The sequence below is a fragment of the Gigantopelta aegis genome, chromosome 8, assembly GCF_016097555.1.
Source record: "Gigantopelta aegis isolate Gae_Host chromosome 8, Gae_host_genome, whole genome shotgun sequence".
NCBI classification, from domain to species: domain Eukaryota; kingdom Metazoa; phylum Mollusca; class Gastropoda; order Neomphalida; family Peltospiridae; genus Gigantopelta; species Gigantopelta aegis.
The window spans coordinates 75,065,780-75,083,260 of NC_054706.1; the positions used below are offsets into that span (position 1 = coordinate 75,065,780).

Sequence of the window (17,481 nt, forward strand, 5' to 3'; positions counted from 1 at the left end):
GGATTTTTTCACTTCCACATTTTTAATATACTGTGATAATGCATGTTTACTTCTGTCGTTGAACACGTGTAGACTCTGTCTGATGAACTGATCGCTAGCACATGTGAAGGAAAACAGCATAAAGCTTTTTAGTGTTAGTATTGTTTTATTATCATGTATGTACTTACAATCGTGTTCTTGATTTAAAGTTTTAAACAGCTTTTGTGTTTTGTGGTTTGTTCCGTGACAGGAGGGAGCACCGCTTTGTTACTACTAGCCTCGTACATTGGAAACTAATGTGGTATAGTTGAACGAGACTACATATTATTTATTTTTTTTGTCGGCCTTTATAAAAAGTAAATTTTCACGTGGAATATATTTTCACTAATTTCATTCACACGAGAAAAACGCGAAAATAAAGTATTATACAGTAGTTAATTAATAAAACGGTTAAATGTGACAGCTATCTGGCGAGCTGGTGGTTACGTAATACTTAACGCGTAACATCAGGAATGAAGGAAGGATATGTTTTATTTAACGACGTACTCAACACATTTTATTTACGGTTATATGGCATCGGACATATGGTTAAGGACCACACAGATACTGAGAGAGGAAACCCGCTGTCGCCACTTCGTGAATGAGCCTTAGAACTAGAGAAACACAATCTACCTGGTTTTTGCGGGATGATAAATAGTCATACCTTGCAATGTTCTGTAATAATACATATCCCAGCAAGCCAGCAATAAGTATATCCAGCACTATATATATTATTTTTCAATACAAAATAAAATACCATTGTCAAAGTGGCTACACAACAAGTTGAAATAATTAACAATGTTTTGTCCATGCATTAACCTACATACTGAAATAATACCCAGTGTGTTTTCTTAGTTAATTGGTCTATGCTGTTAGTTGCTTATACCTGTGATTCCTGATTGGCAGGTGTGTATTTGATTGGTAACCAGACGAGCCAATTAATTGATGCCGTCTAGACACAAAAATATATACTAGTATTGTGGAATATTACCTGTCACCTCTAAAATGGTAATGGACATGGTTTATTACTGTAAATAGTTCTGTAAAACTATTGATTAAGTAGACTTTTTCATCTAAATCCACAGAACTGACCAATTACGTAGTCCCAAAAGAAAAGAAAATTATCACTTGGGTATCGTGGGTTGTTGTTTTTGCTCCAACGTAGGATATCAATAGGCATATCAATCGTCAGTTTACAGAGTGTGGCAATAGTAAACTAGTATTAATTTCAAAGTTTTCGTGAAGAAATTAACCCATAGAAGCCGAGCTATACATTCAGACAAGAACCAAGAAAATATGAACTGGAGTCTAAGCAACTGTGGCGAAAATAGACGTCGGAAATGAGGGTAGTAAACGTTGCTTGCAACGCCTTGTTTTGCAACGACTGAAAATATACATATATTTCTTGTAACAAGAATCACACCCTCAAAATGTCACTATGAACACCTTGGTCAAAATTATGTGAACACGTAAAATGTGGTAAAAAAACCCAAGACAAGCTTACAAAATCTGTTTTTGATGTTACATATAAATGTCAAGACTAGGTAAAGAAAGGATTCATCACGACTGTTTTTTTTATATTTAATATGGAAAATATAAACAGTATGTCATTATTAGTCGAGGCTCTGCCAAAATACCAATCAACTAGAGGTTGATATTTTATACATTAAAATAATAAAAAACCCACATGAGGGGCGAATTCTCTTTATCCTATAACATTTCTAAAATAACATTTCAATTTGATAATCAAAGATCTAAAATCACCATCATCAGTAATGTGACTTCATCATGATTAACACAAACAATTTTATTTCATGCACTTGATTAAATGTTACGCTCAGGTATACCAGTGTTCGAGATTAAAAATTTGGGGCAGCATCCCAGTTGGATACTAACGTTTCAAAATCAGGTATCCCACCTGAGAATTTAGTATCCCATTTAAATAACTTTGTAACAAACATGGACGACACTGTTTTCGTTCCCAGTCTATTGCTAAGCCGCAAACGAAATCGCAGAATTCACAAAATTCGCAAATCAAACGGAATCGGCAAAAAGATTTGCTACATATATTTTTGCGTAATACTCACAAATTAATATTTATCAGTAATCTATAAATGTTTCTGACATTACTAATGATAAACCTACCTGTATCAATTTTCTGCAGATGTGGAATCATTATCTCAAATAAAATTTGAAGGAAGGAAGCATCCAAAAAAACAATAGCGACTTAGTGGTTCCCAGTCTATTGTTACGCCGCTACTGCTCCAGTGTAGCATTAGACTGGGTACAAGTTGGAGGAGATATTGTTATGGCACAGCATTAGACTGGGTACAAGCTCGAAAATACTGTGATGTAACTACACCAGTAAATGACAACTTTCATTGTTTCAGCAAAAAAATCTAAAAAGCAGGATTAAAAAAAATAACAACATTATGTAGTATCCCAGTGGGATACTGGGTTCTTGAAGTCTGGTATCCAAAATTAAATTCTGGTATCCATGGCATATTGGGATAACATTAACCTCAAACACTGTATACTGGTCTTGTTGGCTTGTAAAACAAATCATAAAATTAACAACAAACAAATTATTAACCAGGTTAATAATGCAAAATATCAAACAGGCTTCTGACACAGGTTATGGCTAAGTTATAGGATAAATGAACTTACAGCAATCTTGATTTCCTTTTGACAAACTGCAAGATCTTTTTCATTGTTCACATACATGCGCTTGAGAGCAAAACGTGCTCCATTTTGCGCCTTCACCAGAAACACGATGGCAAACCCACCTGAAACATGTAATCAAGGAACACTTAGCATAATTATATATTTCACACTAAATACATCATAAAATACAAACATCTCATTGTTTTAAACCCTTATGAACCATATGAGATCACTGAAGATTTGGAAGTATTCAGAACACATGATATGCCACTTTGATACATTTACACTACTCACATGTTATGTACCGTATATCTTCACCTGTAAGTCGATCTCGGCTATAAGTCGAGTCCCTAATTTCAAGCCCTGAAAACTTATTTTTTTATTGACCCGTTTATAAGTCGACCCATGAAAAACAACTTATTAATATTGAAGTATTTCTTATTTTCAGCACATGAGAACAATTATGTACACTATTTGAACAAAAGAAAATTATTTTACAAACTTTGGTTTTCACGTTTTGTACATCGCAATATTCCAATCAAACGACATAGCATCAAAACTAAATATTCCCTTAGTAGATAGTGAAAGCTGTTTGACTGTTACCGTATGGCAATGTACAGCATGGTTTAGTGTATAGACAACAACGTTATTTATCAACACTGACAACAGATCACTCCGATAAAACTGAAAGATTAATAAGTTAATCACGTTTTGCCGCCATATTAATACATGTAAGGAGGATAACTCTGGAAAGTATACTGGTTTTTGTACCAAATGTTGAAATGATTGTGTCCCTATTGCTCTAGTGAACTGTTGAGATCAGTCTAAGCTATTTTGAGGGAAAGCTCAGTAATATTTATGAAGTTAATCATCAACAAAACATTGTTTGAACAACCATTAATGTCAGTGACCAGATTTCAAAATAAACTCAGGCAACAGGTAGTTAGTATTGTTTACATTTTTGCTATTAGTGATGACTGTTATTTTAACTAAGTGGACTGTTGTCTTGACATGTGAGTGAGATCGTACGCCTTTTTGCATAACCAAAACCATTCTTATGCTCCAAAAAATAGGTTATAAAATTAAATTTGTCAAATTAACATATTTGAGTATAAATACAGGGCGTACTTCAACAAAAACTTGTAAAATAATCCCCAAAACGGTAATATTTTTGGATGAAATTTGTTTGCCCTCTTATAAGTCGATCCCCCAAGTTATAAAATAATTTTATGGTGAAAAAAATTTGACTTATAGGCAAAGATATACGGTATGTTTTATTAAATTCTGATTTGTACAATATTTCAAAAATATTGTAAAATCAAATATTTAGGGTGAGTGCGGGCAAAAAATTTACCATTAATTATGCATACATTATGCACAAGAAGGATTAAATTGTAGTTATTCTGTTCAGGAAGAAATGCTGAGCAACACATGACATTTGGGGAGGGGTAGGTAGGGGTCGAAACCCCACCTTCTCCAAGATATATATATTTTTTTAAAACCATGACCCGTACCCACTAAAAGCATCACTTGCCACAATATAAACTCCCCTCTGCACAATTTCCTGCAGATGTGCCTGCATTTATCACTTATCTTTTTATCTCAATTATGACAACAGGGTTTTAAAGGTGACTCAAGCTTTAGGAGTATATGCTCCTGTAACATTGGGTTAATACAAGTTGTAAAGTAATTAACTATGCTCAATACTTAAATGAACCAAATGTCACGCCCCCATTAGGCCTAAAGATGTCAAGTGCTTAAAAGTGGGCGCCACTGGTGTTTCCTGGCACTCACCTTCGGCGATTACATCTTCTACCGTGACAGTGTAACGCCCCAACTGAAATACTCTTCCAATGTGTGAGTTTTGTTGAGTAGATCCATCGATCTTTGAAAAGAACTTCTTCATGACCGTCAGTAAAATGTAAATAAGTATCTATTAAAACACAAAATACGGGGATGTTGCATTACTCATCACTGCCACTGTCGAACTGTTGTCCACTTCCTGTACCTACATTCTAGCATTACTTTCGTTGTGCTAACAAAAGAGACCACATAAACGTGTCACTGTTAGTAAATAAAGTGTTAATGCTCCTGGTTCATCCAGTTTAAATAATGTGTCACAACTCGTCAAGAAAACCATTCGCGTAACAAATGGGTACAATTCATCGCACCTGCTTCTAAAAATTATGGCGGACTTCTCGCATGTCAGACATCACGTGATATAGGTAATTACATATAAATCCCTTCTTTTTAATAGTACGAAATACTGAGCTTTAATAACATGTAACACGGAACTTTTATATATACAATTTCAAAGTTTTATTGTTATATAAGCGGTATGTTCAGTAATATTCACGAGAATGGGGTGTTATTTTGCTTATATTCTCATTTAATCTCGCGAGAGTTGCATTAAAACAACATGGACGACGGCGGGGATTTGCAAAAAGTGTAAACAATGAAACCAAATTCTCATTAATACTGTTATCTGGTTTGCAGAAGCAATAGGCTTTCAACACACAAACCTACTATTACCGGTATACTTTGGGTATATATATTTTTTAATTATTATTGAATTGAAACCAATTATAAATTGATAGTGGCTATTCATACTAAACCGTGTTCAATTGTAACATTTAACTGGAATGGAAAATGGTTTAATGTGTACATTCAGAGCAAGCTGTTGTAGCGGATGCCGATCCAGGACAGGAAAGGTGGGGGTGAGAGGAGGAGGGACGCCTGCACTGCCACTGGTAGCCAAGTACTCTGACTGTAAGAGAGCTAGACAGACATTTGGACATAAATACACTCTTATTACAGTCAGAGACCAAGCTATGTATTTTTTTTGGCAATTCCTGACTACCAAAAAGTTGGCAAAGATTTCCGCTCTAATACCACAACAATCCTATGTTTGACGTCAAATACCTTTACATCGATCATTTTCAAGTTAATTGATTAAAGAAAATCCACATGTTAATCACTAATACACATAGTACAGAAAGAAATCCGACAGCACCCACATTCAGCTACGCTTCGTGACACTCCGTCACAAGAATTACAAAGCTTGGTGACCTATTTCGTGATGTAGATCACGTGATCGCTCACTGGGCGATTCCGCCTAGTAGACGGAATGGCTGAGTGGGCGATCATGTGACGCAACGTCACGATATAGGTCGGCAAACTTACAATTCTGCTGTCCGGAGTTTGCTGAAGCTTAGCTAAATGTGGGTGCTGTCGGGTTTCTTTCTGTAGTGTGTGTATTAGTGATTAATATGTGGATTTTTTAAAATCAATTAACTCGAAAATGATCGATGTAAAGGTATTTAATGTCAAACATAGGATTGTTGTGATATTAGAGCGGAAATCTTTGCCAACTTTTTGGTTGTCGGGAATTGCCAAAAAAATACATAGCTTGGTCTCTGACTGTAATGATAGCGTATTTATGTCCAAATGTCTGTCTAGCTCTCTTACAGTACTCGGGCTATGCTACTGGCAGGTGCAAGGGAGCACCAGCAGCCCGACCGTGGTCGGTAACAGGGAGGTGGGGGGGGGGGGTGTTAATGGTGTTATGGAATTTTGAAGGAGCAAAGTAAAATGCCAAATGGAAAAGGTGCGCAATTTTGATTTAAGGAAGTTTGGCGCAATTTTGAATTGTTGGTCAAAGAGAAAGTTCTATCGAGAGCTAACATAGGTTTTGCCTGTCCAGATCGTATTGCTTTATTATTATATAACCAGCTTGCCTGAGTCGCCCTGAGTTGATTTGCACCATAAACTGGGTCGTTGAACCCTTATGTAGGGTCGTTTCGGCATAGTTTTTATTTTGTAAATAAATAAGATTTATTCAAAAATTGATCCACTCATCATTGCCGGCAATAATAACTTAATTAAATAAGCTAATGGAAATGAGGGTGAAACTTATTTTGGGGCAAAATAACACAGATCCTGTTTGTGTTGCTTTTCCCATTTTTTAACAGTTATGGCCCTTGAACTTAGGAGAGAATGCCTTATGTTTCGCCCCCAAGCATGTTTGCCCCAGTCAGTTCGCCCCCAAAACATTACCAGTTAGCCCCTAATGAATTACCAGTTTGCCCCTACACCAAAAAAGCAACAGAGGGTTTGGTGTGTCTTCAGCTGTGATATGAGTCAAAATCCCTTTGATTTAGACTGATCAAAATGTGTATTTCATCATGAAAGTATAGGTACTCGAGGTAGGAACAGTGAATACCACTTACACAAACAAGAAGAGGCCACTATCAAAGAACGGAAAGTGTTTTATAACATGTATTATGTTAACTGTAATCACTATGTGTGTTATCAGTTATTATAGACTGTATGCTTAATTACTAATTTATAGGACAATCTGCTCATTCGTTAATCCCTTATCATACAAAGGACAACGTGTAAGAAAAGGCCACATCGTCTGTGGTTCAAAGCATTCTTCGGCAGGGAACATTTTGTTAGTATCTACACACGAATTTTAAAACATTAAACAGTAGTCACTAATCAATTTTCAATTGATGTCACTAGAAATATCACTAATCAAAATTTTGAAAATAAAATGTTCGCTGTTTGTTGTTAGCCAACATCGTAATAGTACAGTATTACTATAAATCCTCGGGGCAAGACGTAGCTCAGTGGTAAAGCACTTGCTTGATGCATGGTCGGTTTGGGATCGATCCCCGTCGGTGGGCTCATTGGGCTATTTCTCACTCCAGCCAGTGTACCACAACTGATACATCAAAGGCAGTGGTATGTACTATCCTGTCTGTGGGATGGTGCATATAATAGATCCCATACTGCTAATCGAAAAGAGTAGCCCATGAAGTGGCGACAGCAGGTTTCCTCCCTCAATGTCTGTGTGGTCCTTCACGATATGTCTGATGCCATATGTAAATAAAATGTGTTGAGTGCGTTGTTAAATAAAACATTTCCTTCCTTCCATTAATCCTCAATTTATTATGGGAACGACAGTTGAACCCCTGATTTTAATCAGAGGCTGTGACCCCAGTTAGCATGTTTGAACCCTTGGATTATAAGTACATTAATACCTACCAAACAATCAATACCAAACAAACAAAATCCTCAATCCTGATTTTAATCAGAGGCTGGGCCCACAAAGTATTTATGCCTGCCTATCTACCATAGTATCAACAACCAAACAAACACAAACCCATGTTTATCCTTCCCCTCTCCACCTTAACATCTTTTAAACGTTTGTGCATAGCAAGAAAAAAAACCAAATAAAACAAAACAACATCCACGAAAATCATCTTTTTTAGGGGTGAACTGACAAACCATTGGGTGGCAAACTGACACTGGGGGCGAACCAGTGTTAATGGGGCGAACTGACTGGGAACTAACTGGTTTTGGAGCGAAACGTCTGGTACCTCTTAGGAGATATGAAAATGAGTTTTTTTTACTTTTTTCGCAACGCCTCAAGATGTTGAGTTAACATTTTGTGTAAGCTTTATCATTTACTGTTACAGATCAAGTTTGACTTTAATGACAATTTACCTATTTGTTAATAGTCAGTTATCGTCCTTGAACTTAGGATGCTCTAGTAGTGTTGTTGAACAGCAAACTTTCACTTTTAGCATATATGATTGACTGTAATACTTGATAATGTGTTTTCCGTATTTTCAGATAAACACAATGGAAGTGTCTGAAACGAGTGCAGACAGTAAGATGATCACAGATGACAGCCAGTCTTCTAACATGGACCTGGAATCGTCCACCACTCCACCTGATAGTGAGGTGGTTACGTGCTACTGGTAAGCTCAATAACACTGATGTCACATGCTGTCATTTGGTTGTCGGCCATATTGGAGTTCAGGCCATAATTTTGCCGGCAAAATTAGCGGTTTTTTTCATCGAAAGTCAGCTCAAGTCGCCAAGTTATTGGCAGTAGTGAGAAGTCACCGTAATATTCTGGACCTAATCTGATTTCAAAAACAAAATCACACAACAGATATCAAGACCCTGACTTGTTTATTGTCAAAGCTCACTTGGCACCTTGTTGCTGTATGTCAGTGTTTTTACTTTGGCGCCATTATTTATCCTCGAGTAGTTGTGAACCAACATATTAACGGGAAATGGTTTCTGCGCATGCGCACTGTTATGTACGATTGATTTGTTAAAATGATGTTTTACCTTGTTCAATTTATTTTCAAAATCAAACAACAAATGTTAATAATCATGCCAGTTTCTGTTATGAACAGATTAAATACGTCATAGTCTAATATAGTAATATTGACATTCTTCAGATACACCCATATGTGTTTTCAAAGTAACGCGTGTTGCGCTTTGAGCTGTGTCCAATCAAGTGTTGTTAATCCTTGGCCACATTCATTTCAGTAATGCCAGAAAATACTAATTAATACTTACTTTTAGCATAAGGGCACATTATCAACTACTTAATAATATCATATTTTTAAGGAAACATACAATTGGTTTTTTAAAATTTAATATCAGAAGTAGTATTTTATATCAAAATATACTCTTCAAAAAAAGAAACGCAAAAGGGTACAAATGGGTTATAACTCCGATTTTATGTTTCCTACCGGTTCATGCTTTGTGAATATAAGGTCATTGCATGTCCCAAACACATTCCCACGGTTACATTCGATAAAACGCAGCTACTGTACAATAAAGTTCCAAAATGTGAATATTCGCAAAAACGCAGCCACGTGCAAACCATGTCACCACTGCACGTGAGTTGTCTGCACGTGCAACATGAACACCAACAGTATAAAAGTGCAGGGTGTTCGCTTGCCTGGCCTCTGTATCTGGCCGACAGTTGACAATCCAGGACATGCCACGTCTCAGTGAACCGCAGAGAAACAATGCCATTGGCCGACTAGACGCAGGCGAATCCAGAACGGCCGTTGCCAGGGCATTTCATGTGTCCCCAAGCACCATCTCCAGACTGTGGGACCGTTACCAGCAACATGGATCAACACGTGACCTCCCTAGATCCGGTCGACCACGGGTCACTACCCCCGGGCAGGACCGCTACATCCGGGTACGCCACCTTCGGGAACGATTGACTACTGCCACCTCCACAGCCGCAGCAATACCAGGTTTGCGCAGGATATCCAACCAGACCGTACGGAACCGCCTACGTGAGGTAGGAATTCGTGCCAGACGTCCAGTTCGAGGTGTCATCTTAACACCACAACACCGTCGACTCCGACTGCAGTGGTGCCAGATTCATCGACAATGGCCTCAACTGCGATGGAGACAGGTGTGGTTCAGTGACGAGTCCCGATTTCTGCTCCGACGTCATGATGGAAGATGTCGCGTGTATAGGCGTCGTGGTGAACGTTATGCGGCAAACTGCGTGCAGGAAGTGGACAGATTCGGCGGGGGTAGTGTCATGGTGTGGGCAGCCATCTCACACACTGGCAGAACTGACCTGGTCCACGTGCAGGGCAACCTGAATGCACAGGGCTACATTGACCAGATCCTCCGGCCACACATCGTTCCAGTTATGGCCAACGCCAACGCAGTGTTCCAACATGACAACGCCAGGCCTCACACAGCACGTCTCACAACGGCTTTCCTACAGAACAACAACATTAATGTCCTTCCTTGGCCATCGATATCACCGGATTTGAACCCAATTGAGCATCTATGGGACGAGTTGGACCGACGCCTCCGACAGCGACAACCACAGCCCCAGACCCTGCCCGAGCTGGCAGCAGCCTTGCAGGCCGAGTGGGCCACCATCCCCCGGGACGTCATCCGTACTCTGGTTGCTTCAATGGGCAGGCGGTGCCAGGCAGTTGTCAACACACGCGGAGGCCACACCCGGTATTGACTCCAGATGACCTTGACCTTGGTGGTGTGTCCTATCACTTACTCACAATGGACTAGAGTGAATTGTGAACAATCCTGCAACATTTGGTAATTATCGGACTCACCATTCAATAATTAAATCAATTCTCCAAATGTTACGACAATGTGGTTTTGCGTTTCTTCTTTTGAAGAGTATATTACGATTAGAACAGAGTGTAAAATTCGGAATTTTTCCAATTAAACACAGAAACTGGCAAAATGTTACGAAATGTACTGATAAATGTTCATTTTGCCTATTTTTATTAAACTTCTCCCCTTTCTTCTGGGAAGGGAAAAGTCACTTTTCCTACTTTTTCAATTCTAGATTAGGGCCTGGAGTTTTCTTTCAAAGAACTTTAAATAAAAATGTTAGTGCATTCTCATTTACAATTCATTCATATGCAGTGTACTTGCCTCTGTTTGCCACAATAGCTGATGTATTATTTGTGCTTATTAGCTTATTTTTTTTTTTTTTTTTTTTTTTTTTGCATAAATTATTTGCATTTTTATATTTTCATCCAAAATTTTGAGGCAGAGATCATGTATGGAATCAGTCTATATTATATATTTCTTCATGCATAATTAGACTATTTTTTTATTTTTGTTAGTCAAAAATCTCGGAACATAGGTAGCGTAGAGCTACAGTGTTCGACATGCATCAAGTGGTTTCATTCTGAGTGTGTCAGCTGTTTCATTGGGTAAGTAAAATACTCTGTAATTTATCTCCCTTAGTAAAGTGTTTTTACTCAGGTGCTTGGTTTGGAGGAACCCATTCTCTGATTGGGTTTTATCCCCCATCCCAACCAGTGCACAATGACTGGTGTATCAATGGCTGTAGTATTTGCTGGAAAGTACAACTTGCTGCTAAGGGAAAAATAATGCCGGTTTTCTCTGGAGATTATATGTCAGAATTACAAAATGTTTGACATCCAATAGCTGATGATAAATTAATTAATTAATATGCTCTAGTGATGTCTTTTAACAAAACAGACCTTTTTGTGAAAATCATAAATTACCAGCTCTGAATGAAACTGATTCTGCTGTTTCAGTGTAACAAATACCTAGAGAAATTATCAGTTGCCATCTGTGAATTACACATTTCAATGGAGGATCCTTTTTCTTCAGTTTTATTACTAACTGGGTAGGGTTGAAGAGGTGGTAAATAACTTGTCTATTTGGGAGGAAAATGAAACCCTCGCCCATTGCTTTCCTCTCCTAGTCCATTGGTACTCTCCATTGTCATTAGGTGGATATTATTCTTTTGTAGGAGTAGCTTATGTGGTGGCAATATGTTTCTTCTCTCCTAGTCCATTGGTACTCTCCATTGTCATTAGGTGGATATTATTCTTTTGTAGGAGTAGCTTATGTGGTGGCAATATGTTTCTTCTCTCCTAGTCCATTGGTACTCTCCATTGTCATTAGGTGGATATTATTCTTTTGTAGGAGTAGCTTATGTGGTGGCAATATGTTTCCTCTCTCCTAGTCCATTGGTACTCTCTAGTGTCATTAGGTGGATATTATTCTTTTGTAGGAGTAGCTTATGTGGTGGCAATATGTTTCTTCTCTCTCTCCAGATCAGTTATCACAATAACCATTGGTTAGACATTTAATAGTTGGGTTTCTTTAAATATGCATGGATTAATTTAAATATGAATTAAAAATAAATTAATCTGTTTTTAGGAAATGTATCCCGTTCATGGCAAATTATCACTTCTGTTGCAAGAATTGCAGTCCAAATGGGATGGAGAGTTTCCAGAAGAAACCAGCTAGTAAGAGTTATCTAACTTTGTGTTTCTTCACCAAGGTGGTTCTAATTAAAACAAAAGGAATACTATATTATTAAGTTTTTATTTACATTTAGAATTAAAAATATTCAACATTAAAACATTTTATTGCACTGTCTGAAGTGCAACAATTTTTTATTTACTATTTTCCTGTGGAATCGATACATTTTATGAAAATTTTAAAAATGCATTTTAAAATACATTGGTAGTTACAAATTTTAATAAAGTACTTGAAGTTACAAATTTTATTTCACATTATTTGTTAATAGTGCTAATACTCTTTAGTAGTACTTAACAGGTTTTAATACATATATGTAGTTTCACTGTTTTGTATTTTTTCAGCATTTACTCAAATGTGTTACACAGCTCTGGCCAATCTTATGCATCAGTCGAAGATCAAAGGTGACATGCAGATCATGTTTTCCAAGGATAAGGTGAGCAGTGAGCAGTCAGCCCATCACTTAAATGAAGGACATGATTCTGCAGTCAATAATGGTTTAATTAGCTTCTTTTTCGAAGATAAAATGTGAGTAAAGTCAAGTTCTAGATAAAAGAATCAATGTTAAAAAACAGTTGAAAATTAATTAATGTGTGTTACTTTGGAATATGTTGTTTACAATACATGACAAGATAACAAACATATGTTCAACTTCATTTAGCATTTGCTGATTTGATAAACTACAACTTAAACTGTGGAATGTGTTAATACATCTATTAATATGCTGTGGTTCTGTTGCAGGACATTATTCCGTACATTGACAAAAACTGGGAGGACCTGACGACAAATCCAAGACGTATCAAACTAACATGGCATACAACTATCCATAAAATAATGGTATGTAATGCATACTTGACCTCAGACACTTGATTTGTTCATTGTTGTAATCTTCTTTTACTATTGATGTATTTTGAAAGACTTGTTTGTTACTAGAATCAAAAGCAACATGTCATGATGTAAATGATGCAGCTCCGTGATTTATTAGTCCTGTACCGTTCCAACCAGAGGGGACTATAGGTGTCATCTCCATCCTTCTGTCGGTCTATCCCACATGTAGTTTTGTGGCTTTTTTTTCTGCTTTTTTCAAATCATCAAGATATTGAGCTAAAATTGTATGTATTGATGTATCATGTGGTTTCAGATCAAATTCGACTTTCGTGACGATTTATCTGTCTTTGATAGAGTTATGACCCTTGAATGTAGGAGATACGAAAGTTTGTTTGGGCCCAAAAGGGGAGATGTAATACTTCAGCAGTATTCTCAAAATGTTTGTTTATCAATGAATACTTTGAATATCTAGTTTTGGGACACTGGATTGAACAGTAACAAATCATCATTGAATTCATTAACAGGATTTGATCCTACAGCCCAAGCGTCTCAGGCGAGCACTCTACCAACTGAACTAAATTCCACCCCGAAATGACTAAGCTGCACAAAATTATTTTAATTACAAATAGATTGTATCATCACCAAAGTTTCTCAAGAATACTTTAGGAGAGGATGTATTCATTTTTAAACTTTATGGTTGGGTGTTCTTTATAACAGAACTGATGTCTTTATGAGTTGATTTTATTATTTAGGCAATGGTACTTAAATTGTCTCCTTCAACCTTCATAATCTCTCTCTTTTTTTTTATTAACCTCATTATTATCTTGTTTCAAACAGTCCCTTTATTTGCTGTATTTGAACTGTCAAGTTAAAGTTATATATTTTATGTTTTAAGTTTGAATGTGAAATGATCTTGTTGTATGTCAGATGTTAGCTTGTTAAAGGAACGCAGTGAGCTGTATTGAGAGATAATAATTATGTTTGTAATTAAGGCTAAAGAATCTGAGATGTTCCTGTGTGATGAAATGATGTCAGACACCACATTTGGACTTCTCAACCAGGTTGGTACAATACAACCTCAGAGCAACATACTTGTCAACCTCATAACAACTTTCATACCAGTCAACCTTCTAACAACTTTCATACTTGTCAACCTAACAACATTCATACCTGTCAACCTCCTAACAACATTCATACTTGTCAACCTCCTAACAACATTCATACCTGTCAACCTAACAACATTCATACCTGTCAACCTCCTAACAACATTCATACTTGTCAACCTCCTAACAGCATTCATACTTGTCAACCTCATAACAACTTTCATACCAGTCAACCTTCTAACAACTTTCGTAATTGTCAACCTCCTAACAATTTTCATACCTGTCAACCTCTTAACAACATTCATACCTGTCGACCTCCTAACAACATTCATACTTGTCAACCTCCTAACAACATTCATACCTGTCAACCTCCTAACAACATTCATACTTGTCAACCTCCTAACAACATTCATACTTGTCAACCTCCTAACAACATTCATACTTGTCAACCTCCTAACAACATTCATACCTGTCAACCTCCTAACAGCATTCATACTTGTCAACCTCCTAACAGCATTCATACTTGTCAACCTAACAGCATTCATACTTGTCAGCCTCCTAACAACATTCATACTTGTCAACCTAACAACATTCATACTTGTCAACCTAACAGCATTCATACTTGTCAGCCTCCTAACAGCATTCATACTTGTCAGCCTCCTAACAACATTCATACCTGTCAACCTCCTAACAGCATTCATACTTGTCAGCCTCCTAACAACATTCATACTTGTCAACCTAACAACATTCATACTTGTCAACCTCCTAACAACATTCATACTTGTCAACCTCATAAGCACATTCCCATTTGTCAACCTAACAGCATTCATACTTATCAACTTAACAACATTCATACTTGTCAACCTCATAAGCACATTCCCATTTGTCAACCTAACAACATTTATACTTGTCAACCTCCTAACAACATTCATACTTGTCAACCTCCTAACAACATTCATACTTGTCAACCTCATAAGCACATTCCCATTTGTCAACCTAACAACATTCATACTTGTCAACCTCACAAGAACATTCACATTTGTCAACCTAACAACATTCATACTTGTCAACCTCACAAGAACATTCACATTTGTCAGCCACACAACATTCATACTTGTCAACCTCACAAGAACATTCACATTTGTCAACCTCCTAACAGCATTCATACTTGTCAACCTCCTAACAACATTCATACTTGTCAACCTCACAAGAACATTCACATTTGTCAACCTCCTAACAACATTCATACTTGTCAACCTCACAAGAACATTCACATTTGTCAGCCACACAACATTCATACTTGTCAACCTCCTAACAACATTCATACTTGTCAACCTCACAGAAACGTTCACATTTGTCAGCCACACAACATTCATACTTGTCAACCTCACAAGAACATTCACATTTGTCAGCCACACAACATTCATACTTGTCAACCTCACAAGAACATTCACATTTGTCAGCCACACAACATTCATACTTGTCAACCTTGTCATGATATTCAGACTTATTAAGCTTATAATAGCTTTAATAAATAAAACAGGTATGAAAAATGGAAATCCGCTTGTTTATCTATAGAACATGTTTATCTAAAAGGATACATTTTGGGGTCAGTTTGTGAAATTTCTTTATTTGATTTTAATAGTCAGTCTGTTTAGAAACAGTTATGTAAATAAAAGCCATGAAAAATTGTATTATTACTTTATCAAATATTTTTATCTAGGAAAACCCCAATTGGCTCAAGTGTCATGTTTGCTTGTGTTTGCAGGATTTGTCGAAGATTGGTCCGTGTTTTGATCTTCTCATTGCCCCGGTGTCTAAAACAGGAGCACCTCTTCCTGAGATGGGTAAACAGTATAACGAAAACATTCTCTCTTGATTCATGTCACCCACTTTTCCTTGCCCCGGTGTCTAAAATAGGAGCACCTCTGCCTGAGATGGGTAAACAGTATAACGAAAACATTCTCTCTTGATTGATGTCACCCACTTCTCCTTGCCCCGGTGTCTAAAACAGGAGCACCTCTTCCTGAGATGGGTAAACAGTATAACGAAAACATTCTCTCTTGATTCATGTCACCCACTTCTCATTGCCCCGGTGTCTAAAACAGGAGCACCTCTTCCTGAGATGGGTAAACAGTATAACGAAAACATTCTCTCTTGATTCATGTCACCCACTTCTCATTGCCCCGGTGTCTAAAACAGGAGCACCTCTTCCTGAGATGGGTAAACAGTATAACGAAAACATTCTCTCTTGATTCATGTCACCCACTTCTCATTGCCCCGGTGTCTAAAACAGGAGCACCTCTTCCTGAGATGGGTAAACAGTATAACGAAAACATTCTCTCTTGATTCATGTCACCCACTTTTCCTTGCCCCGGTGTCTAAAACAGGAGCACCTCTTCCTGAGATGGGTAAACAGTATAACGAAAACATTCTCTCTTGATTCATGTCACCCACTTCTCATTGCCCCGGTGTCTAAAACAGGAGCACCTCTTCCTGAGATGGGTAAACAGTATAACGAAAACATTCTCTCTTGATTCATGTCACCCACTTCTCATTGCCCCGGTGTCTAAAACAGGAGCACCTCTTCCTGAGATGGGTAAACAGTATAACGAAAACATTCTCTCTTGATTCATGTCACCCACTTCTCATTGCCCCGGTGTCTAAAACAGGAGCACCTCTTCCTGAGATGGGTAAACAGTATAACGAAAACATTCTCTCTTGATTCATGTCACCCACTTCTGATTGCCCCGGTGTCTAAAACAGGAGCACCTCTTCCTGAGATGGGTAAACAGTATAACGAAAACATTCTCTCTTGATTCATGTCACCCACTTCTCATTGCCCTGGTGTCTAAAACAGGAGCACCTCTTCCTGAGATGGGTAAACAGTATAACGAAAACATTCTCTCTTGATTCATGTCACCCACTTCTCATTGCCCCGGTGTCTAAAACAGGAGCACCTCTTCCTGAGATGGGTAAACAGTATAACGAAAACATTCTCTCTTGATTCATGTCACCCACTTCTCATTGCCCCGGTGTCTAAAACAGGAGCACCTCTTCCTGAGATGGGTAAACAGTATAACGAAAACATTCTCTCTTGATTCATGTCACCCACTTCTCATTGCCCCGGTGTCTAAAACAGGAGCACCTCTTCCTGAGATGGGTAAACAGTATAACGAAAACATTCTCTCTTGATTCATGTCACCCACTTCTCATTGCCCCGGTGTCTAAAACAGGAGCACCTCTTCCTGAG

General features: G+C 37.7%; 2 protein-coding genes across 3 annotated transcripts in view; one reads left to right on the top strand and one right to left on the bottom strand.

The window, feature by feature from the left end:
• LOC121379924 (AP2-associated protein kinase 1-like) overlaps nt 1-4,869 on the bottom strand; it is a 48,655-nt gene extending 43,786 nt beyond the window's left edge. Inside the window, exons 1-2 of the mRNA XM_041508606.1 lie at nt 4,477-4,869; nt 2,686-2,804 (exon numbers count right to left, since the gene is read on the bottom strand). Coding sequence (XP_041364540.1) covers nt 2,686-2,804; nt 4,477-4,588 — 231 coding nt within the window. The 5' untranslated portion in view covers nt 4,589-4,869. The remainder of the gene's footprint in view (nt 1-2,685; nt 2,805-4,476) is intronic.
• Nucleotides 4,870-5,093: 224 nt separating this feature from the next.
• The window catches only part of LOC121379925 (set1/Ash2 histone methyltransferase complex subunit ASH2-like), an 81,625-nt gene continuing 69,237 nt past the window's right edge, over nt 5,094-17,481 (top strand). Inside the window, exons 1-8 of one of the 2 annotated variants that reach the window (XM_041508607.1) lie at nt 5,094-5,227; nt 8,323-8,450; nt 11,124-11,213; nt 12,196-12,284; nt 12,642-12,733; nt 13,039-13,134; nt 14,118-14,186; nt 15,997-16,075. In XM_041508607.1, the coding sequence (XP_041364541.1) occupies nt 8,332-8,450; nt 11,124-11,213; nt 12,196-12,284; nt 12,642-12,733; nt 13,039-13,134; nt 14,118-14,186; nt 15,997-16,075 (634 nt within the window). In that variant the 5' untranslated portion in view covers nt 5,094-5,227; nt 8,323-8,331. The remainder of the gene's footprint in view (nt 5,228-8,322; nt 8,451-11,123; nt 11,214-12,195; nt 12,285-12,641; nt 12,734-13,038; nt 13,135-14,117; nt 14,187-15,996; nt 16,076-17,481) is intronic. The other variant, XM_041508608.1, reaches the window with a different exon arrangement.